This window comes from Manacus vitellinus, unplaced genomic scaffold (genome assembly GCF_001715985.3).
Source record: "Manacus vitellinus isolate BGI_N305 unplaced genomic scaffold, ASM171598v3 scaffold_0_pilon, whole genome shotgun sequence".
In the NCBI taxonomy this organism is placed as follows: domain Eukaryota; kingdom Metazoa; phylum Chordata; class Aves; order Passeriformes; family Pipridae; genus Manacus; species Manacus vitellinus.
Window position 1 is genome coordinate 7,875,529 of NW_021938789.1, and position 23,652 is coordinate 7,899,180.

A 23,652-nucleotide genomic window follows, 5' to 3' on the forward strand; every position below is an offset into this window, starting at 1 on the left:
ACACAAAGTCAGGGTTTCTCCTTTTGCTAGAACAAAATGAAAGAAGTAAATGTGGACAGAAGAGCCATACTCTTTCAGGTTTAAACAAAAAATCTCTTACACCCGAAGTTTCAAGGTACTAGGTCTCACTGCATCAGTCACCATGAGTGTTCAGCCACTAGGAGTGAGATGAGATTGAGGAATATACCTAACTGTTGTGATAACATCATAAAGAAAATTTTGTCCTTTCTGAATATGGTTGTGTTTCTCAGATTTTCAGAAAGAATTGATCCTTTCTCAATGTATATATACTCACTGTGTGCATATAAAAATATTAGTGAGATTATTAGCATTTGTACTGTTTTTGCAAGGAGAATGAAGAGCTGTCTCTCATAAAATAAACTTCCTCCAACTGCTCTGCAGTGCTTGTTTCATCTTACACTTTCTGACCTACAATGGTCAGAGTTATTTTAAGCTTGTCACAAATTAACAGAGAATTGTTCTCCCTCTTGTTAGTATAGAAACTAATGGATCAGGCCAGATTCTGTGCTGATGTTAATTGCTCCATCTCCATTTGAAGTCAATGGCACTAAATTAATTCCTGATAACAGAGGAGTCAACCTTTCATTTTTCTTTTGACATGCAAGCATTGGTTATGCTGAGTGGAAATCTCATTTGTGAAGTTTTATAGTCCTGGGCTGAGATGCTTTGTATGCTAACACTAGAGATCTTGTTTCATATCCTTTTCTGTGGCTTTCACTGTAAAGTATAACCTCCCATTCCCAAATCTTCATTCACGAAGCCTAGCCATGAGTTGAGGAATAACCTCCCATTTCTATTCTACCTTGATTCAGGTTTTTAAAAACTTTTGAGCAAGATTTTAGAAAGAAAGGGGTGTCTCTTTCCCTCATCTTTTGTCTCCATCCTTCACATGTAGTTTTCCCCATCAAACCTCTATTTCTAGTGTGCAATCTTTTGTATTCCTATTTGAATTTTCTGTTTTCTTTATTTTCCTCTTTGATTTTGTTTCAGGACTCTTACCAGCAACCACATTCTCTGCTTTGCTGCAGTATGATTAGAGTTTTATTTCTAGTTATTATCTTGCTATGTGAATCTTTCTGAGAATAATCATCTGGAACTGCATCTAGTAATTTAAGATATTTCCATTTATGTCCCTTGCATTCTACCCCCTCTCTGTTGATCTTTACCACAAAGATTCAGAAGAAATTGTTGATAAGAATGCAATCTTTGTTTTAGTTATGAATACCCAGTTAGAAGTATTTACCTTAAAGAAGTCAGGCATTTCACTGATAACAGATCATTGAAGTTATACTGTTTACTTATTATATGGCTATAAATTAATGTGTATATCTGTTTACTATCTACATATGGATCCTTTCTGACTTGTCTTATAGCTCTTTGACACTCATTGAAGATTAATAGTTGTTGAATTATAATAATAGTGTTAATATAAACAGTTTTCTGAAGGTAGTGAAGAGCAGGATCTCTGGAAGGATTTGGTTAGGACTGTCTTTTCTAGGACACTTAACTGTCAGTTGCAAAATATTTCTAAGGGGAGTTAAAAATTTTAGAGCATTTTAGTGATCTAATTAATTGAAAAGGACTGCAACCAATTTTGCTCTCACATACTATATAAGGACAAAGGAGGAGGTCCCTGAAGGGAGAATAGACTTCAGTGCAGAGGTAAGGACAAGAAGCTTAAGTGGCCCAGGGCAGCGTAGACATGGAAATTTCTTAAGTTCACATAATTTTCAACACAAAATGTAAACATGTCTAGAACCTGTAAACATACTCCCAGCACGGCTGTACCCTCTAGAGCTTGTGGTTGTTGGCAGGCTTAAGTATTCTGGGTAGCTTAGGACACCCTCCTGCATATCCAGACTGCATGGCAGCAGTGAGGTCCAGCATTCACACACAGAGCTTTTCAGTTCCATTTGATGCTTAAGCCTCAGCTGTTGTGTAATTTCCACCTTTAAAGGCATGTTCACTATTGAATGAGGATAAAGACAAAGACAACTAAGAGTTTATGGTCTTCTAATCCCTTTCCATAATGGACATTCAGAGTGTCCATAAGGGACACTCTATAACTTCTCTGAGTTATAGAGAAGCTCACACTATTGAACTGAAAGAAACCTAAAATTACCCACTTGTATATGTTCATACTTACATGATTATGTTCACATAAGCTCAAGCAACTTCGGTGAAATAAATTCCATTTATTGTGCTTCTTGCATTTTAACAATGTTTACATAATACCTGAACCCTATAAACTAACCATCAGAAATTATCACCGCCTTGAAATCAAACCATAAAAATGATCTTTTCCTAATAACTAGGGTTTCTTCAAAGAAAATGCTAGGCCATAATCTTTTTAGTCTCATGTGTCTTCTTAAGTTGTACAAAGAGTTTGGAAAGAGTGCAGGCGAATGCAGGCATACACTTGAAGGAAAATGTGAGGGAATTGTCTTTGTTGCTTGACAGACATGGTTACACGAAGAGGTTAAAATACGACAGATTATAGTGAAGAAGTAGCACAGTGCATAAAAGAGAGGTAGCCTTGTCTCAGTTATGACAGCTTCATCCTTAGATAAGCAGGCCCTCCTGAGGAAAACATGCTCATTTTTCCTCATATTTTCAATTTTATGAATTTATTACCTACTTGTTTATTTCCAAGTAATATTTGTCATTCAGATGCCTGCTTCAAGCATCACCTTGTCATTTATGTTCTAATTTTAGAAGGAAACTCATTTTTTAACAGTTAATGAAGATTATTTCATTTTACAGTTCTTTTTTTCATAGGTTTTGATCCAAGAAAGCTGCACATCAGTAGAATTGGTCATGGGTGCCAAATAGGAGGAGAGATGAGTACCTCAAACCTTCCATTTTGTAACCCTAGAAAGGAGGTGGTGTTGCAATTAGAGCAGTGAGTTCAAGCAGAAGGTCAGTTCTATCTATTATACAATGCTGAAAACAGAACAGTCCTCAGTAGAATATTTTGTTTAGGGAAAAAATAAGTTTATTTTTGAAAAAGTTATACCTCTGCTCCATTTAAATCCCTTTTTATTATTCTTTGTGTATCTTTTTGTGTCTGAGTTGTGGCTAGACTTCTCTCCTTTCTTTACAATTTTTTATTATTCACTCCTTGTTTTTTGCTTTTCTCTCCCTCTCTGAAGGTCAGTAAATATAGAGCAGTAGGAAGGGAAATAGCACCTAACGAAGTGAATTTGATCAATGACTGTGGTATGCCATCCATTTTTTAATCAATCTTTGTACAGAAGTAATAAAAGGTGGCCAGTGTGATACCAGACTTTCTGAAGAAACAGAAAAGATCCGAAGAAACTAAGGGTCAGTGAATCTGGCTTTTATACTATATAGATGTGTAGATTCATACAGAGTTTTAGGTTACTTAGCTGAATAACTATCTAAATGCCAATATCTTTTTGTGTATTAAAAAATGTATATTAAATAAATAAGGACTCTTCTAGAGAGAATGTAGAAATATAAATTCTTTACGTAACCAGGCAGATACACTTAATGCTGAGTGATGAGTATCCTATGCAGTTGAGTTAGCAGAGAAATGGTTAGATGTTATCTGAAGGAAGAGTCTCTCTATAGGGGGAACTCTTATTTCACACATCTGCTGGGGGTCTTCTGAAGTCAACAGCACATCAGTAGGGACGATCAAACTAATAATGTTGAAGAAATGAAGCTGTCACAGGAAATAAAGAAGAGTCCCCTCTTAGGTCAGCGACTGTTTAAAAGATATGGAACAGAGGGTAGAATGTATACTTGGTTTTGACAACAGAAGAAAGTTAGAATTGAGTTCCAGGTGCTCTGCAGCATATTTTAAAAAAGGTGGAAAATGGATGAATAGGGAAATAAGAGAGTTTATATATAATTCAAAATTAATTGAACCAGAAAAGCTGACTGTCAAGAGTTTCAGAAAATCCCCATGCTAACTAAAAGATACAGTGATAAAAATGCAGTGACATTCACCGTCATAAATGCAAAGCAATGTAAATGAATAAAAATAACCTGTGATCGTATACAGATAACTAGGGCTAAAGCTATTATGAACACCAAAGAAAGAGAAAGGTTCCTAGTATTTTTTAAAAAGCCTAGAAGAGTAATGAAGTGAAGCACAGATAACTTCTCTTTAAATCTTTCAGTGCTTAAGAGAATTTGAAATGAAACTCGAGTTTTGACTGTATTTTTTGGCTAATCCTAAAGAGGAGTATGCAGCATCCACATATTCTTCACTTATGGAATTCTTCCAGGAAGCTGGAAAGAAATTTTCTGTTTAATAACAGTTTAGCTCCAAGGACAGAGGAGAAGCTTTTCAAAGCTTCATAAGCAGCAGCTGGGTTCCAAATCTCCCTGACTTCCAGAAGAGATGAAGTACCATACAAACATATGTGTCTTTATTTACCTCCTCCCCATAACCACCTACAAGCAAACTAGCCTAGTTTCTTATCCACATTGTGTAGGCACAGAATGGGAAAATATCTCCTGGGAGATGCTCCTGCTCTCTCCTTGCGAGAAAGAGGAAAGTCTTTGTTGTTCCTGGTCTGACTGCAACAGCTCAGTAACAAACCAAGACTCTGCCCTGGCAAGAGACTTACACATCCTACTTCTGCCACAAGTGAAAACCTAGGTCAAATGCCTGGGTGCCAGCACAGTCACGAATATCAGCCTCTCCTGACAAGACTTGTTATCTTCACTTAGCTAATGATCATAGCTGAAGTTTAGCACTTTCCCTCTTCCCAACTCACCCCCACCTCCAGACCGTCAGACTTTAAATGGCTGAATTAGCTTCCCCTAGTTAAACAACATAGAATTTTGAGTTAAGCATTATCAAAACCTTCTTCAAAGATATTCACTAGCTTTCTGTAAGAGGAAAATATGGTTTTAACCATCAAAATGTATTTATACCTACTGAAAGCTGAATAATAGCCTTTTTTTTTTTCTTATCTAGAGTCTATGGAAAAGAAACATTTCATTTGACCTGAACCAATAGTATTCAACACCAAATACTTTATTTCAAGTATTTTTTAAATGAGAAAATATTATCACTAGGATCAAAGGACATTACAATACAAAAAAAAAGTTTTGTGAAAATCAGTCTTTTCATTTTGAAATTATTTTGCGATTTTTTTCCAGATATTTTTAGAGTGTAAAAATGGAATGATTATCCAATGTTATTAAATATTTTGCTGAGAAAAAGAAAGCAGTGGTTGTAAAATCTCACTGTATTTTGAACAGTCCCTCTCATCCTCAGAATCTACCATTAATAATAATTTTTAGAAGATAAGACTTTATTCCAAGTTTCCACCTTGGGGGAGTTTTCTTTTTATCTTGGCATTGCAAACCTTTGAAAAGAAGCATTTCGAATGGAAGGCATGACAGATCTTTTAAATGGAATATGCAGCTACTGAGCTCCACACTATAATTACTGTCATACTGAAGAAGGTTAAATATTTATGAAGAATACGCTTTTTATCACTCAGTCTAATTTTTAAACCTGAATTCTGTAATTGCATTGAAATGCCAATAATCAAAGGGGGGTTATTTCTTGGCAGGCATAAGATTTTCACCAGTCTCATTTATTTGTGAAGCATGGCCAATGTAAGTATATAAACAAAGTCTGTGTAATTTTTTTCATTTTGGACCAAAATTAAATTGAAAGCAGTTCCACCAAATAACTTCTTAGGCAATGCCTGAGGTTTTTTTGGTTTTTTGTTTGTTTCTTTCTTTTGCCCAGGGATTGGAAATTGGTTTTCCCTCCTTTATGTGTACTGAGGTTTATGTTCAGTTACTTTGTGAATTTCTTCCTCCCCAGATTTGGTTAGGCTAAATAGTAAAGTGAAAATTAATCTTACAGTCTTAGTAGCATAAACTGCTATATTGAAATCATACAGTAAACTTCTGAAAAGTTTCATGCCAAAATTTACTGCCTTACCCAAATTTCTTTCATGCTTACACTTCAATAAGTTTGTTGAAAGTATGTTCCAAATTCTAGTTTTACCAAGGCTATTACAGATACCAATAGGTTAAAATATTTCTGTTTAATAATTTGATTGATTCACATTAAATCTCACCATTCATGTAATTGTTTTGTGCAAATTAATCTAGAATATTTGTCTGAAAAGATATACTAGAAATCTTATCCTAAAGGATGCATATACTCTGACTTTATAGTTAAACAGGCTTTTAAAAACTCTTCATTTTTATTTTGAAATATTGGTTTGTTGTTGGGGAACATTAGGGGGGAAAAAATTGCTCTTGTGTAATATGGACTCTAAACAGAAATCTAACTCCTAAATCTACATCTTGACCCAAATTCTGCTTACACAAAACCTGCTTAAACCAAGAAGCATCTAGATGTTTTCTCATCACTTGGTAGTTCCTCAGGGGTAATTCACAAAGCCTTGTCACTTGTGCAGGCCGAGAATGGACAAGCTGGTTCCTCCCAATGCTAGCAAGTCAGAAGTAAAGCAGAGTAATGCCATAGTTTTTGGCTTGTCAGAGGAGGAACTTGTTGCTATATGTCATTTCAGCAAAGAGTTACTGGATTGGGTCCCTGTCAGCATTGTTTTTGAGCTCTGGAGGACAGGTGATGGCAGTCTAATCTTCTTTTATTTTAAAAACTTGAGGCTAATACACTTACCTAGGAGGCGTCATGGTTTAAGCTCAGCTGGCAACTCCACCCAACGCAGCCTTTCATTCACCCCTTGACCAACAGGATAGGGAAGAGAACTGGAAGGGTAAAAAGGAGAAAACTTGTGGGTTCAGATAAAGACAGTTCAACAGGTAAAGCAAAAGCTGTTCAGACACAAGCAAAGCAAAACAAGGAATTCAGTCATCACTTCCCATGGTCAGGCAGCTGTTCAGGCTTCTCCAGAAAGGCAGGGCTCCATTACACATAAACGGTGACTTGGCAAGACAAATGCCATCACTCTGAATGTGTCCCCCCATCCTCCTTTATATACTGTGCATGACACCATATGGTCTGGAATATCCCTGTGGTCACATCTGTGCTGGCTGTGTCCCCACCCAACTTCTTGTGCATGCACAGCTTCCTCACTGTCAGGGAGGTACGAGAGGCAGAAAAGGCCTTGATTGTGTGTAAGTGCCGCTCAGCAAAAATTCGAATATCCCTGTATCATCAACACTGTTTCTAGCACAAATCCAAAACACAGCCCTGCACCAGCTACTGTGAAGAAAATAAATTCTCTCCCAGGGAAAACCAGCACAGAGATGTTGTTTGCTTAAGAGAAAAGGAGTTCTGGGTTTGATTCTTGATTCTAGGCTATTTGTTTACATTTAGTAGGAAAAAAAATGATAACAAGAGGAACAGAAGAAAAGTAACTGCAATAGAAGTTACATCAGAGTGTAATACAAATCTACTTTCCCTGGAGTCTTTCAGATGACTGAAGGATGATTGTGTATTTTTCAACATGATAGCGCAGCTTCCATCAGAGGCTGGTAGGGCCCACAACCATCTGATAAGGGTTCTCCTTCTGGAGAAGCAATGCATGGTGCTGAATCCACTTAGTCTAGAGAGAGTCCTCTACTTCACAAAGTATTCAAGTCACTGGGATGAGATATTAGTTTAATTGAACTCTAGGTGCCTACTTTTCAGGTGGAAACTACTTCAACTACCTTAGCAGCACATTCAGTATGTGATTAATTTTATCCAAGAGTATATGTCTGAAGAATGTCAGGTCAATCAATCCTCCAAATGTTTCCTTCCTTCTGTCAACTGGAAAGAAACAGACACAGCCATTTAAAGCTGTATGAAAAGAATTCTACCCGCTGGTATTCATAGGAACCCTGCCATGGCACAACTTTGTTCTGAAAGGTGTGTCATTGTCCTTGGGAGAATGTGCTGGACCCTGCTTCCAGGAGAGTTGGAAGGACCATACCCAGAGTAATAGAAGTGAGCACTCCATTGTGCAGTATTTTCTGATGGGTAGTTAGAGTAACTTTCTATTAGCAGCGCAGGGTAGCTCTTCTGAGAGATCTCTAAGTCTTATTGTACACTAGACAGGGAACGTCGGGAACAAAATTCCAGTGCGAGTTCTGTTCAGTGAAGCATCTACATTGTGAGTAGGCCTGGTTTTTCACAACTTACAGAAAATATTGTAAGGGCTGAAAGTGTCAGTAAAGCTGAGTCATGAGGCATCTTGTATTTAAAATTAATTTGCTCTTTTTCACTTGATTCTCATTTAGCTACTTAGAATTGGTAAAAAATAATTGACATTTACAGAATGCATTTTCTTCTATTCAATCTCTAAAACTGGAAATACATAATTTCAGAATATGTTATGAATTTAGTATTGACTGTCTATGACTCTTTCAGAGTTCAGTTTTGTTCTGTTGCCAACCTGTATGCAGAGAGTTAAATCCTGGGAATGGCAACAATGTTGTTAAAGAAGTGTGTTATAAGGTAGAACAATGACACAGATAAGGCAGCCTAAGGTATATAACTTCAAAGAATTTTAGATATGAGTGGCTGCTGGGCTATTGGGAGACAAACTGGCTCCGTGTAGGCTAGAGCAGGGTACTCTTCCTAGGGCTATGCCTGGATTCAGCAGAAATCTGAAACTTCAAAGACTTTGAAGAGGGGAGGGGGCATGAATAGGATAGGAAAGGCTATGAGGGATGAATCAACAGAAAGCTGACAGTCAGATTGCAAGAGACATGGAGAAATATTATGTATGGTGAGCTGAGCGGGGTGTTGAGGTTTTTTGTTTTATTTTGTGTTTTGCTTTACCTCCAGGAGTGAGGTTAGTTCAGTGCATGGGAAAATCAAAGCTTCATACAGTTCTGTAGATGTCCCTATCTTTCAGGAATTCATGTTTGCTTCTTGTTTTGCAGGTGCAGTCATACAGCTATGAATCTATAGAGAATATAGAGATATGTTTGAGCAACAGTTATGACCAAGGTTTTATTGAGACAGATAAATCCTGTGAGAGGTTAAACTGTGGAATCCCACTCGAGAAAGATGGAATAAAGGTCTAGCAGCTTTGATGTATATTCTGGAAAAGAAAGAGAGTTTCATATATCTATTAGATGTGACAGTGACATTCATAACTGTTTCTCCAACATTACATTAAAAAGAGAAATGTATAAATCTGAATATTTTCCTCAAAAAAGGCAAACCGAGGACTGGTAAGATCATGATAGACAGTTTAGATTGTGTCTGTTTTGTCCAGAGTGACCTTGTACAGAAGTGATGGTAACATAGAAAATAAAAACATTGCATCATTCAACTTTTGTTATCTACTCTCTATTGATTTTATTTTTCTATCTCTTCTTTATCCAGTAAAAGGGTTTCTTGTGAAGCTATTCTTCCACATCCTTTGCTGCTTTATATTCACAGGTGCATAAAGGTTTAACTTTGAACTCCTTTTATATTCTGTTAATAGTATTGTGTTACATGTATTGCTGATCAGCTTCTAGCAGGTGCAAATGCCTTTAGGTGACCACTTGAGGATTTTTTCTCAGCTCCCTTAGTTTCCAGTAGAACATGATTGGAAGGGGTAATAAATGTTGAACCAGATTGCTACATTCAGAAAAGTACAGTCAAAATAGGAGGGTCTGGAGTGGAAGCCTTATGAGGAGTAGCTGAGGTCACTTGGTTTGTTCAGGCTAGAGAAGAGGAGACTGCAGGGAGACCTCATTGCAGTGTACAGCCTTCTCGTGAGAGGAAGTGGAGGGGCTGATACCTATCTTTTCACTCTCATTACCAGTGACAGAACTCAAGGAAACAGCCTGAAGCTGAGTCAGGGGAGGTTTTGGTTAGATATCAGGAAAAGGTTTTTCACCCAAAAGGTGGTTGAACACTGGAACATTCAAGAAGCGTTTTGACAATGCTCTCAGCACATGGAGTGATCCTTTGGGTGCCCTACACAGGCCCAGAAGTTGGACTTGATGATTCTGATGGGTCCCTTCCAACTCAGCATATACTATGATTTTATGATTCTTTAATACTAACTCTACTAAAACAATATTCATTTTGCTTAAAATGCGCTAGGCTAGTCTCCTTGCTCTTCAAAACAATTTCAGTGTCTTTGAAAGTGCAGGTATTATGGGAAAACTGTATAATATTTGAGCAATTCAGAATAGATAAACCAATAAATACAAGTTTTAGCATTTGAGTGGAGTCCCTGTTATATCTAACAAGCAACTCATCTGGGCTCTTTAACTCCAGTTACATTCCTTCAAATATCACTGATTTGAAAGGCATTGAGAGTTGGGAGCATATTGGAGTAGTGATAAATGTTAGAATGATATGATTTAAGGGATGTAATTTACAAGATCTGGAGACAAACTCTTTGCTTTCCAAAATATCTTCATAGGGATCCTTAAGGGAAATTCTATTGTTCCCTTTTCAGAATCCCAATCTGATTTCATACTTAAGTACTCACGCAATTTGTAAATAATGTTGGTAAAGTACCTGTAGTTTTTTTATTCTGTTTTGGAATCTTACTTGACAACATTAATGAAATCATGTTCTAAATTATACTTAGCAGAAAGTATAGCACAAAAAAAAATCAGCATTATGTGACTTGTTTTGCAAGTAAAGCTGTAAAAGGTTTTGTTGTACATCATCTGGACACCTGAAGTAATGTTGTCAAGGATGTTTAGATGTTGTTTAAACCCTATACATGATTTTTACAGCCAATCAGGAAGACAAGCAACAGAATGTAATTTTTGCAAATAGTACTGTAAAAAGTATGGCACCTTGTATTGCATACCTCTTGACAGAAGACATGAGGTACATTTTGCTAGAAAGTATATAAATCTTTAAATGATTTGATACCAGGGTATTTTGGTGAGAAATTAACTTTCATTCTGAGGCTCACCTACAAAAGTCAATCAGAGTATGGCCTTGCTTATTTTATGGATCCATTAACTATAGAATGGCAATTTACATTTCCTATATTTAATCCACAGAACAGCAAAGTCTACATCCAGATATGTTCAATTACTCTCAATGATTTACCTCCTGCAAATGTGAAGTCTGTAAAGGCACTTCAAAAATATTCAAAAGCTTGATCCTTTCAGCAGTTTATTATTTTATTAACAAACATTTTATTTTGCTATATTTTATGCAATTTTTTTCTTTTTTTGTTGTCTTTATTAGAAGAGAACGTGGTCCTATCTTTAGCTTAACTTAGCTAAATCTATAAATCTAATAGTCATTGACCTCATTGCTGCAGCACCTTTTTCTTCCTGCATGTTATTTTCTTCCCCTTTTCATGATTTCTACAGAAGCAGGGCGAGATAGCCCTTTTCCAGTGACACGCAAGTTCACCTGAAGCTACATTTTCTTTCATGACTATTTTTTTTTCCCAGATGACAATCACAAGTGACCTTAGCACACACTTAGTATGAACAGCACCACCGTATCTCAATGAGACTGTATCCCCATGATCTTGAGACAGAACTTCTATTGAGTTATGCAGTTAATAAAGCCATCACAAGAAAAGAATGATTTAAAATGTCAGTTTGTTGTGGGATACCTACTAATGACCATTTATAAAGTTTGGGTTAACTTTCACCTTTTCCCCTTGAGTTAACCTACATTTGATAGTAATATCCTATGAGGACACTGCTTGAACTAGAGCAGATTAAGGGAAAATAGTTAGAGATTCCACAGTACTCCTTTGGATGTGTTATAGGCAGAGCTGATTCTCTTCCTTCCATGAACATGTGTATGAATTATATAACAATAAAAAAAACCCCACAACAAAACAACCAAAAATGTTTAGGAACTCTGCATTTCTGTGACCTCTTATCTAAATTACAACTGACATCTGAGCATAACTGCGGTCTTGCTTTGCAGTTTAAAAAAGCCTTTCTCTGTTCACCATGTCCATCACATGAGGGACCTCTCTTATCAGATCAGCACGATCCTTCAGACATGTTTTGTTCAATAAAGGGCAGTGGTTTTGGTTTTTTCTACTTATAGTTTTTTCTTGATTGTTCACGGACGTTAATCAATTGTTAGGAGATGATTAATAGGTATCTTTCAAAGGAATGATGACTGTCCTTATGGTCCATATCTCATAAACCAACCTGCACTTGTCTGCTTTATCTTGTCTGCTTATCTTGCCTGCATGAGCAAGTATGCCTCAGTAGCAACTTCTGAGTACTCTTTTTGTTTTAAGTATGAAATGGAGAAAAGAAAACTGGCATTTCCTTTTCATGAGGCATTCGCTAAATATACTAGAGAAGGCAAAAAGCCTGGTAACTTCTTTACTGCTAGACAAGCTCCAAGAAAGACAGAAGAAAAATCTATTTTCATTCTCTCCCTTATGGGTGTCAAAATATGGGTAATTTAGTAGAATTTGCTAGGGATATAAAAGAAAAATAGTTTGATCCACTAAAAATCTTTAGGTTTAGCTGCAGAACACCCTATCAATGAACTGTAACTGCTGGGACTGTTTGCATCTTTCTTCTGCATTTAACTTCATTGTCTGTTTTGAGATAAATTGTAAAACAACATATCAAGTTAGCAGATTATTGACTGTCCTGCTGGAAAATATGTAGAGCAGGCTTGGTTTTAAATTAACTCTGTAAAAGAGTGAACAAGCCAAGTCTGTGCAAGAGAATTTTACATAGCTTGCATTGGATTGACAGGCAGTAACTCAAAAATGAATTGTGCTTATTTGGGTGGAGGGGATTTTATGAGACATGAGTTGTTTTCATGAACACTTTGAGTATAGTTAATTTCTACATGATTTCTTGTTCTTTGAAAGATATCTGGCTCTATCCAACTCTGTTTGGAATTTTAAAGGTACTTTTTTCTGTCATACTCTTTGCTTAGTTTAAGAAGGATGGCTAAATAACTTGGTTATTCTTTTCTAGGACCAGGGAGGAAAGAATTTAGTTCCATTATAATAAAGTCCATTACACTATTATAGAAGTGCAGAGAGATTATGGAACAGCTACAGATAATTTTTGTTTTCTTCATCTCTTTTCCAATGATAAAAAGTGTCCGATATCAGTGTGTAGGCTTTAATGAACCTATGTTAATTTAAATGATTTGAGAGTTTGGTCTACCATCTGGAAAAGTCTAGTGCATACCTAATGTTTGTGTATTTTATTTAATTATTTGGGTTTCTTCCATTATTTCACTTACTATAATGCTAAATTTCTGTGATATGGTTGCAATTGTTCCACAGAAAGTAGAGAAGAGGTAGGTCTTGCTTGCCCTCTGGTTGGTTCTTTTTAACTTTTGCCTACGGAGAAAGCAAGACTTCAGGAAAAGTTAGCTAAGCTACAGGGGACTTATCACTGGAGAGGATATAAGCAGAAAAATGATTCTACCTACTCTAAAATTATTTTTGATGTTTTTAAAGATGAGATTCCATTTTCATCACTTCAGTTAATAGATATTTAAAATGTAACATTTTTTTCTGCAGTTGTGGAATCCTTGGTTTTGGGTTAGATTTTTTTGTTGTTGTTTTATGTGGGTGGGGGTTTTTGTGGGGTTTTTGTGGTTTTTTTTGTTTGTTTGTTTGCTTGTTGTTTTTTGGTTTTTTGATTTTTTTTTTTTTCAGAAGGTAGAGCCCATTTCCATCTGACAATATTCACAAAACCTTCAGGAGGCTCTCAGGGCCGCACTATTCAAGCTCCTACAAGGAATCTGGTACTTTATGAAGGTGCTTTTGAAAATGCCAAAGGTTAACTTTCTGCATTTCTAGATACCTTTAAACATACTATAGTTTATGTCTATGGACCTATAGCATTGTCTACATTTCTCAGATGAGTGTATGGAGATTTTTAAACACTAGGTTTCATCAGTGCATCCGAGAGCAAAACAAGATAACATTTCTTCTTGTTAGAAAAAAGATTTTCCCAATTATTAGGACTTTGTTTAAAAGTGAGCAATAATTGTGTATCCTTTTAGAATAGGAAAGAATTCCTTCTAGTTGGTTGCACCCATCACATATTTAATTTTAAATACAAAGCTGAGGCACAGATCCTTTGTAAAATTGGCTAAGGGTGGTACTGTGTCTTCTTCAAAAACAGGAATTATGTTAGACCCTCTACTCTTTGTTGGCAGACAGATAAAGAATTTAAGGACTGCATAGGAAAGCAAAAGCTGAATGGAAAACAGAACCCATTGACAGATGAACATTTTGTGAGCTGTGGGGAATTCTGCACTTCCACTGTTGCAGTGTCCTCACAGACAGGTTTGGGGGTCATTTATCGTCCCCTCCTCTTCACCTAGAGTGTTTGAACACTATTATGCCTAACATCAGTCAAGAGGTGAAAATGAGCTTTGAGCATTCATTCAATTTAAATGTTTTTATCAAAAGCATTTGTCAGTTCACAGGTTGGTCTAACTAGAAGATTAAGTACGTGAAGGTAGGTCATGCTGAAATGTCCATACAAGGGCTGTGGTGTCACAGCACAAACTGTTCCATGGAAAAAATCATATCAATCTCCACAATGGTCACAGCATGCCACTTTTCTAGTCCTCTTTGCACGACCAGTGCTTTAAAGCAAGTGTATAAAAAGATACATCAGTTCTCTGATCCAATTCACAGGATGACTGCCCACAAAATTGTAGCAGTCCTAAGACAGAAAAAAATAGAGGGCAGGAATATCTCAATATCCTGTAATACCTGAAGACTTCTGTAGTTTAATGGGCTAATTTTTGGTGGCAGTGTTGGAATGCAAGGCTATCTCGCATTCAGGTCTGCTCAGGGATGCTTCTGTTTGCAGAACTGAATGATGACCCAGGGACCTTATGCAGCTGAAAAAATAGGTTTTGTTTGGGTTCCTTTTCAACTGAATTCACTCCTGTTCTGGCACAGCTCTGACCAGCTTTGGCCAGAATAAGCAGTATCTCTAAGTATTCAACTGTGGCTTGTATTTGCTGAAATCACATTCTGAATTACTGGTTTGTGGAATAGGAAATTTAGGGGCATCATTCCCCAGAAAGTAGTTATTACTAGACAATCAAACACAGGAGATGATGGCCTGTATGCTAAAGAAATGGATGCAATTTTAAAGAGCTGAGGTCCTTCAGTTAGTAGGAACAATGCCAAAGCTGTCTGCTGAATAAGGTAATGAAGAGTTTAGCAGCAATATCAGTGTAATGTGTTCCTTTTTTCTGCACTGGGCACATTGTCCTCCCAGCTGTTTCAGCATAACTCTTTATAAGGCAAGCAGTTATGTAGGTGGAGTAGAGAGTTGATTCTACTAAGCCACTTTCTTCTTTATGTTTAAATTGTTATTTCCAGTATACTCACAGCTAAACTGACCAATTCAAGGCCAGTAATCTGGAGCACAGAGGAGAAGAAGCATCTTTTGGTGACAGAGCAGTAAAGCTCTCATGCTTCTGCTAAGGTGGAGGGAACATACCAGAACTCTGCAAGACCCCACAAAGGCTCTGACATCCATTTTACCCTTGCTCTGAGAACAAGGAAGACTTCCTTTTCAATTTCATGATCTGTCAATCTCTGTTCAACATCATGAACAGTTAATTTGCTTGTTAAAATCCATTTTTCATGCATTGCCCTCTTTGTGAGGGATAGTAAATCCCTTCCTTTACTTACCATGCTTGAAATTTAACTTTCTTCCATAAGGCTGTAGAAAAAAATGTTCTTCTGTGAGTCACAAAAAGGAGCATTAGAGGCAGTTCAACTTTTATTTTTTTCCCCCCATTTTATGAATGCCTGAGCATTATCTGACTCAGGTTTATTAAGTATGAAAAAATGACACAAGGATTTTAACATCTTTTGATGTAAACTAATTGACTTAGAAAACTAATGCCAACATCATAAAACATCATAGGTATGGTATTCAATATATAGCTATATTCAATAATAAATATCTTATGGAATTCATATTACTGAAGCCCACACAAGAATAAGGAAGCTGCCAAAAGTAGTATCAAAACCAGTTGGCTTAATCAGCAAGAAACCAACTGGTCTACAGATGCTCTTTTTTCCATGAAAAAATATCTTCTTTTGCAAGTCTCATCTCTGCAAAATGTTTCATATGAACTCTTCTTATCCTGCAGGCTGTAAATAATTTATTCATCAAGCCCTTTTATTTGTAGCAGATGGAAAACTTAGTAAAAATTTAAAAACAAGAAAGGAGAAGATTAGACACTTAAAGGTGAATAATAATTTTAATTGCAATATACTGCACTGACTTGTAAAAAAGGCCTTAAGGCATGGGAATCAACTGACACTCAGATGGACTTGGATTTTCTCCGTTTAGGTGGCACAGACAAGAACTGGAGAAGAAATTGTTTTTCCTGAAAGTGCTTGTTCATCATATGTAAGAATGTGAACACAGGGAATGAGATTACGATAAGATGTTCCCCTGTATCCAGTGTTCCCTTACTATCCACTTCCAGCATCCTTGTCTATTCATGTGGCTGTCTATCCCTGGTCCCAGCCAGTGTGACAGTGAAAATGGACTAGGGGCTATGTTTCTTGAGCGTGTGTCCTTTTTGCCCTCTATTATTCCCCTTGCACAGGAACATATATTCTGGCAAGAAAATGATAAGACATTAAAATAAACAAGATATGGTATGGTTCCAACTCCTTTGCTTTTGGAACATACACACTTTTGATACCTTTGATTTAGCAAAACTTCACAAACTTTCGTTAACTGACTAGAGAACACAACTTGCATTCCTGCTCTTTTTAGTTCACACAAAGTCACAAAGGAAACAAAGACCTTTTTCCTACATGTGTTAAGAGAATGGTTCTGACTGCTTCTATTGCTTCCAAAAATACTGCTATCATTTGTATTATGGGTAAAAGTCTCATAATATTGCCAATAACATAGCTGCTACTCTAGCAACAAGAATAATACGTGACTTTGATGATACATTTCTATTTATAAATTATCATTTATCATTAGATAACTACTTTCATGTGACAATAGCTCCTCCTGTAATGCAATGACATGGACCAAATAAACTGAATTTTATTCAATTAAAATTTAAAATATATCAGAGCAAACGTACATAAAGGATGTTTTGAACCTCATAATGCTGGGATTTCCCATTCAAGTAGTATTCTATAAAAACACCATCATATCATGGATTATTTTCTTATAGACTGACAATGTAATAATTAATAGGACAGATGTGATACAGCTGAATATAGGAGAGAAAAGAGGAATTACAAAAATTTCACTAATAGGAGATACACTGAGAAGTCTTTTTGGTGTAAGAAATACTGCAAGAACTCTTTCTTTTGTAACTGAGTGTTATCTGGACTGAACTGTGTTGGGTCCTGGAAGCTGAGCTGATCTTTATTGTTGAAATACTGATGACTGATTGATTGAAAATGAAGGAGAGGAGCACATGTTAGTTATTCTGCTGTGAATGTATATGTGTTCCTTGTTCTGTAACTCTCATCCAAATTAAAAAAGAATTTTGCCATTCATTTCAGAAGACTTTGTGCAAGGCAATGTGCCTTTGTAATTGAAGCTATGTGTCTGAGTTCCATTACAATTTATTTTTTTTTTTTTATACTAAGGGATCCCTCATGCACCTGTTATCTGGGGTTTGGCTCTTAAAATGTGTTTTGGCAGAGAATGATGTCAATATCAAGTGTAAAGATGATGTCAGTATGTTAGGATTATTGACTTGGAAGTCAATTGAAGGCATTGCTTTCATAGACAACACAAAGCGATCTCCATGCCAAAAATTTCATGTCCCTTACCATTTAAAAAAAAAAAGTGTTCTCAGAGCAATGAGACCAGATGTTCCTCTGCATCCAGCTGCTCCCCACCCTGACTTGCATATTTTATATTTCCCAGAAGGCATTTAAAATCTGCATCATCCCTGTTGAGTTTATTGCACTATTAAGTTAAAAACTGCATCAAATGTTGTGTGTTAGTTAAGAAGAAAATTACTGTAGGTGGGTTATTTTTGCAAGAAAGAGGGTACTGTTCTCCTTTGCTAATATTCTAGGAGACATAATTTCAATTTCATTTATTTTTTTGTAAGAAAATTATTAATAAAAGTTGTTTTCACTCATAAGATATTTGCATGGCTTCCACCTGTAACTGCCTTTCCAAACAATTGCAAAAATGAGGCAATTAACATTGAACATACAATCTTTCTGGCATAACTGGGCATTTAGGCAGAGTCATATAAATAAAAGGTACTGGGTTAATAATGAGAAAATAAAGTTACAGCTGTAGGTGCACATGCTTGGAACTATTTCAGCTGGTATATACCTAGTACCAAGTTCAACACATTTTGTTGACATAGTTTAGTTTAATTTAATGCTTTTGCCTTATTGTACTTTTATTACTTTGCTACTGTATTAGAGAACATCTACTAATATACTCTCGCAAAATCTCATTCACAATGTGAGCTGAATTAGGACTTTTAAGTCACAGACTTCAAAGTTTTCATCTAAAATATTCTGTGGCGGTAAGTTTCACACACTCATCAATAAATGTAGCAAGATTTAAAAATGGATAACTTTTTTTCTGATGTGTTTCAAAACAGTGTTGATTTATTCAAGGGCAGTAGGTGTTATTTCACCTGTAACAGCACGAAAAAGGTACAAGGAAGAGCAAAGCACATGTAACAAGATCATACAGCACCAACAGGAGATGTACCAGTACTCTTGGTGAAGTAATAACTCGTGGTTTTTCCCTTTCCATAATCTTCCAGTGGCATTCATAGGATAATCACTAGAGTTTAATCTTTGTCCTCTAAAGATACAATATCTGGCTTTCAAAGTCTCACACTAGTCTGTGTTGTGACACAAAGAGGAAGACTTAGTCTTGCAGTGCCACCCTGACTAATTATTTGACTGGTATTTCTTGTACTCAAGGGGAGTGCCAGGCTTTCAGCTGGATATTGAATTCTCTTAATCTTTGTATTTATATTTGCAAGAGTGATCACAGACTTGGCTAGCTGCCCCAAGGAAACAAGTCTCTTGAGCAACACCCAAGTGGTTGTACTTTAGACCTGAGATGGTGGAGTTTTACAGAAATAAATACCTGTATTGTATAACACTGGAAAAATATTTTCAGGGACTTTTCTTTTATGAATAGATATGGCATGACTTCAAAGCTCACTAGCAGTTTTTCTACAGTCCCAATTGGACTGTGCTTCAGTCTCTTTCTTTCATTCTCTCTTCACTTTCTTCCAGTGGCTTTTGTTGTTGTCTAGCACTTCTTTAGAAATAGCCTAGGAAATACATTTAAGTACAGTAATGCATGTGTGGAGAACGAAACTTGCTCTTGTTAAACTGAACATTCACACTCAGAATAGTTTTGAGGATTGTAACTCTTGAACTTAACTTAAGCATCTATGGCAGGTAAATATTTTTAAATTATTAGTGTGGATGTGATTTATTGTCCATCACCATCACAGCTATCGGATATCTAGCTGTGCAAACTCCAGGATAAGGTATTGCACAATGATGTCATCCCTGCACAAGGTGTAAGCATTTGGTATGATATAATTTCTGTGGACTCCTTTGAACTTGGGGTCTAGGACATGAGTCATATGAATTTCTGCTTCAGGATGTCCCCCTGAAGTGGTCACTTCAACTCTGGATCCTGCAGAGAACACTCTATGAGTTTCTAGCACTAAAACAGTAATAGTAACCCAATGATTCATGCTCTACTTCTTTTTTCTACAGAGAAAAGCCATGTTGGGTGGGGAGAAATGTGTCCTGCTTAATGACAGGCAAAATACTGGTATCAAGTAGCACTATACACTAAAAGTATCCTCAGTACCAACATCACCTGTCCATATTGCTTGGACATTCACAATTCAACACTGATGCCCTTGCTGTATGACCTGCTGCAGCTGGACTTGTTGCAACCCTGCCTTCTTGTACTCCTCTGGTTCCTGGTCACATGCCCTGGGAGTGTTTTTCCTTTTCCAGCAAAAAGTTGGTGAATTTGGTGGGATTAGTCTCAGATTTTAGTAAAGGCAGGACTATACTAAGGTGGGAAGTCTCTTTTTTGGGCCAAAATCTCTTTGGTACATCTGGCTCTTGCAGAGATCACACTATGAAGAAAATGGCATAATAAGTGTAGAAAAAAATACTGTCCCACCTTATACAAAATCCCCTGAATTTCTCCTTTCTAAAACTTTATTAGGAGCACGATGGTAGTATAATTGTGTTATTTTTGGCATCTGCTTCATGTAATATTTGACATTATTGCCACCATAAACTTTCTCTCCTTGTTGTGTATTTTGAGTCAGCAGTGGACCATTCAGGCACAGCCCAGGAGCAAACAACTACTTTCCAATCAATCCACTAATCTACAGCTGAGTTCTTAAGTAACATTCAACTGGACACTAAACTGGAGTTGAATCCCAGATTCTGGTCTTCCAAACTAGAAACTGATGAACAAAAGAGAAAGGAAAAATGCAATTCAGAAAATATTTTATTGAGTACAATACCATTTCATTGTAGGCTTTTGTCAAAGGTCTACTTTATAAAATACCACCAACCTCTCTGAGGTTGAATACAGCTCGGGCAGGTACACAAGGAGTGGGAGAAGAGAGGGGCAGCATCTGCAAATTTTCATGCAAGAGGCGTAATATGGGATATTTGCATCCAAGACTATACCTTGTCATAGTGCCCAAGTTTGCACCAGCTCACCAGAAAAAAATTAATGAATCTACATTTAAATTTTACAAAGGATTGTAACAATCAGCTACAAGATCAAATTTACTGGGTGTTGCCACTGCACATTTGACAACTAAACTCAAGATCATAAAATGAAAATTAGGACCTCAGAATGAAAGTACTGTAGGAAGCCTTGTGCAGAAATAGGATTAGTTCCTATTCCAGAAATTGATGATTAACAAGAAATCATAACCACTGTAGATAAGGACAGCTTCAATTTTTACCAATGTACTAACATCTAACTTCCATTTTTACCAAATGGAAAACAAGGAAAGTTCCCGCAATTTGGGTTAATCCCACAACACATGTCTAATCAAGACTTGGCATAAAGGTTCTTGGAAGGAGATTAAACAAACAGTAGTCCATAGGCAATTTTCAGTTGCATGAAACAACTTCTCAGCTCACATAAAACAGCCTTAAGTGGGGTACAAGTGTGGTAATATTTATATGAATTAAATTGATGCTTACTGAAATGTAGACCAGCTAATTTTTCTGGTGTGAGTGTTCATTTTCACTGATGGCAAAGCATAAATGTACTATAAAATGTAGGAACAGTCTTAAGCAGCCTTGAAAGAGTCTCTATATTGCTTAAATTCTCTCAACCCTACTTCTTTATGAAGTATATATACATTCAGAGACTGTAAGAAGTTTTCAGCTTGACCATATTTCTACAGCTAATTGGATTTTATGAGCTAGTCCCTACAGAACCTTTAAAAATGTGCCACGAAACCTGCACTGTACTGCCAAAGAATTTGAGGAGCACTTAGAACAGTAAATACGAAGGTAAGGTAAGTATAGCAGTTAACATGTCATATTACACAGACACTTCCATTGTCATTTGGGTGTGCATGTCCCAACACGCGTAAGTACCACTAATTTATCAGGAAATAATTTTATAAAGCAGGATGGAACAATTTGTTAACTACAACAATATTTTCAAACAAAAAATAAATTATTAAACCACACGTTAAAGTAAGAAAAATGGAAATGTAAAGTTTAGCATATTCATTAGCAATTGAGGAAAAAAACATCCTGAATAGTCCAGGAAGGCCAAAGTATTCAAATAATTCAGCAAGGCTCTGTTGAAATGAATTTCTTATTTATTAAAAAGACAACACATTCTCAAGAGAGCATCTTCTGCAATGAAATAATTTAGTTTCTTCATACAGACACATCATACACAATGTTAACAACCATGAAAAACAATACAAAATGTTTTCAAATTTAACAAGTAGAAAAATATAACTAGTATATATGGCAATTGTGAATCTAATACTGTACAGAAGTATTTATGGATTTTACAAATAAATTATACTTTAAATGCCCTTTTTAATTTTTCTAACTGTACACTGGAACATAGGTTCTGAAGCTTACCACTAACTTGCCACAAATGAGTGCCAGTCAAATGTCCTGCCCACAAGCTCAAAAAATTTCTTGTTGGGTTCATGGAAATATTCATGCAGTTTCTCGAGTAACCGGGTATCTACTTGTGGGTGTGCTCGTCCTTTTGACTCATGTAAACAGCGCTCTCTACCACTGTCCCTTAGGCAGTAGAAGCCTTTAGTTTTATTGAAATAAAAGTTTGAAGCATTTATCTGTGGTGATAACTTCAAAAATCTCTCTACCTTTTCTATTTCTGGGAAGGGATCTTTGATCAGTTTATCCCCATCTACAATGTGGATATGATCAAGAGGAAAATACTTCAGCCAGTTCTGCATGTGAATGTAGTACAAGCTTCTGTTTATTGCCTTGTAGTCCACATTGAGTTCACCATCTTTAATCAGGAATTGTTCGATGGATGGATACGGCTTGTGCTTCTGCATGTGATTGTAGAACACTTGGGTGTAATCTGATAGTACTCTTTCACTTGGGTCTCTTAAAATAAGGAGTAGTCTCATTGACTGGTTCATGTTATAAACTCTTTCAGGCACTTTAGGTGATGTGAAATATGCTGGAGTTTTTTCCACGGTGATCTGATGGGGATAAGAGAATGGCATTTGATTAATATACCACTGCAATCCATTTCTGTAATGATCTTCCCAGTCAAAGAAGTGAACTTCACTTTCTGCTGCTGCAATATCTGGATGGAGACTCAACATCTCTAACAAAGCTCTTGTTCCCCCTTTTCTCACTCCAATAATAATAGTCTGTGGCAGCTGCTGACATGATCCATTAGAATGAATGTTTTCCTTCAAGTCATTTTTCTGAGATGTTTTCTTTAAAAGCTCTCTCTGAACAGACTGAGAAGAAGTCTCAGCATTTGAATTTATAGCTGGTCTGGAAGGCACTATCTGAGGCTGAACAATAAGCAACACAGCTCCCAGCAGAAAAGCTGCCATGACAGAAGTTCTTAGTCTGGTTTCACTCAAGCAGGTAATTGGGCATAGAGTGATTTCCACCGAGAACAACCTTTAAAAGTTGTTTTTGTTTTGCTGAGTGAATGTGTATTTCTCAAGCAGAAACTTCGCTGAAAGAGGGAAAAGAAAAAGCAGATTATTTTATATTCAGACATATCACTACTAAAGTCACACTGCAAATATCTTCTGCTTTTCACAACTGAACAAACTTTAGTTTTCCCAACTCTAGCCTCATAGATATTTTAGTGTAAATAAATGTTTTAAAAAACAGGCATAACAACACCATAAGAAAATGATTTCCAGTCATCAGGAGATATAAACATCATGAATCTTTCTCTTGCACTCAAGATTCATCCAGAATGTTATTATTTTAACCTACAAGAAGAGGTTTATCTTAGAAACAGAGCATATAAAAGGAAAAGTTGTGAACTGGACAAAAAGAGCATTCTTAAAAAGGGGGGACTTGTAGGATATCTGGGTATTACAGCATCCCAAAGAACCATGTGACAGCAATCTTAGAAGTCAAGCCTCCTGGGAAAAAGGTTTATGCTACATAGGTAGAGCTGCCCAACCATGACAAAGCAGCATTCTCCTGGGAAGAAGTTAGGAAGAGCTCTGGGTGAATAGAAGACCAAGGA

General features: G+C 36.5%; 1 protein-coding gene across 1 annotated transcript; it reads right to left on the minus strand.

Moving 5' to 3' along the window:
* Positions 1–20,394: 20,394 nt before the first annotated feature.
* On the minus strand, positions 20,395–23,190 carry HS3ST1 (heparan sulfate-glucosamine 3-sulfotransferase 1). The gene has a single exon (XM_008934509.2). The coding sequence runs from the start codon at positions 22,994–22,996 to the stop codon at positions 22,034–22,036; it is 963 nt and encodes a 320-aa protein (XP_008932757.1). The 5' UTR covers positions 22,997–23,190; the 3' UTR covers positions 20,395–22,033.
* Between the last annotated feature and the right edge of the window lie 462 nt (positions 23,191–23,652).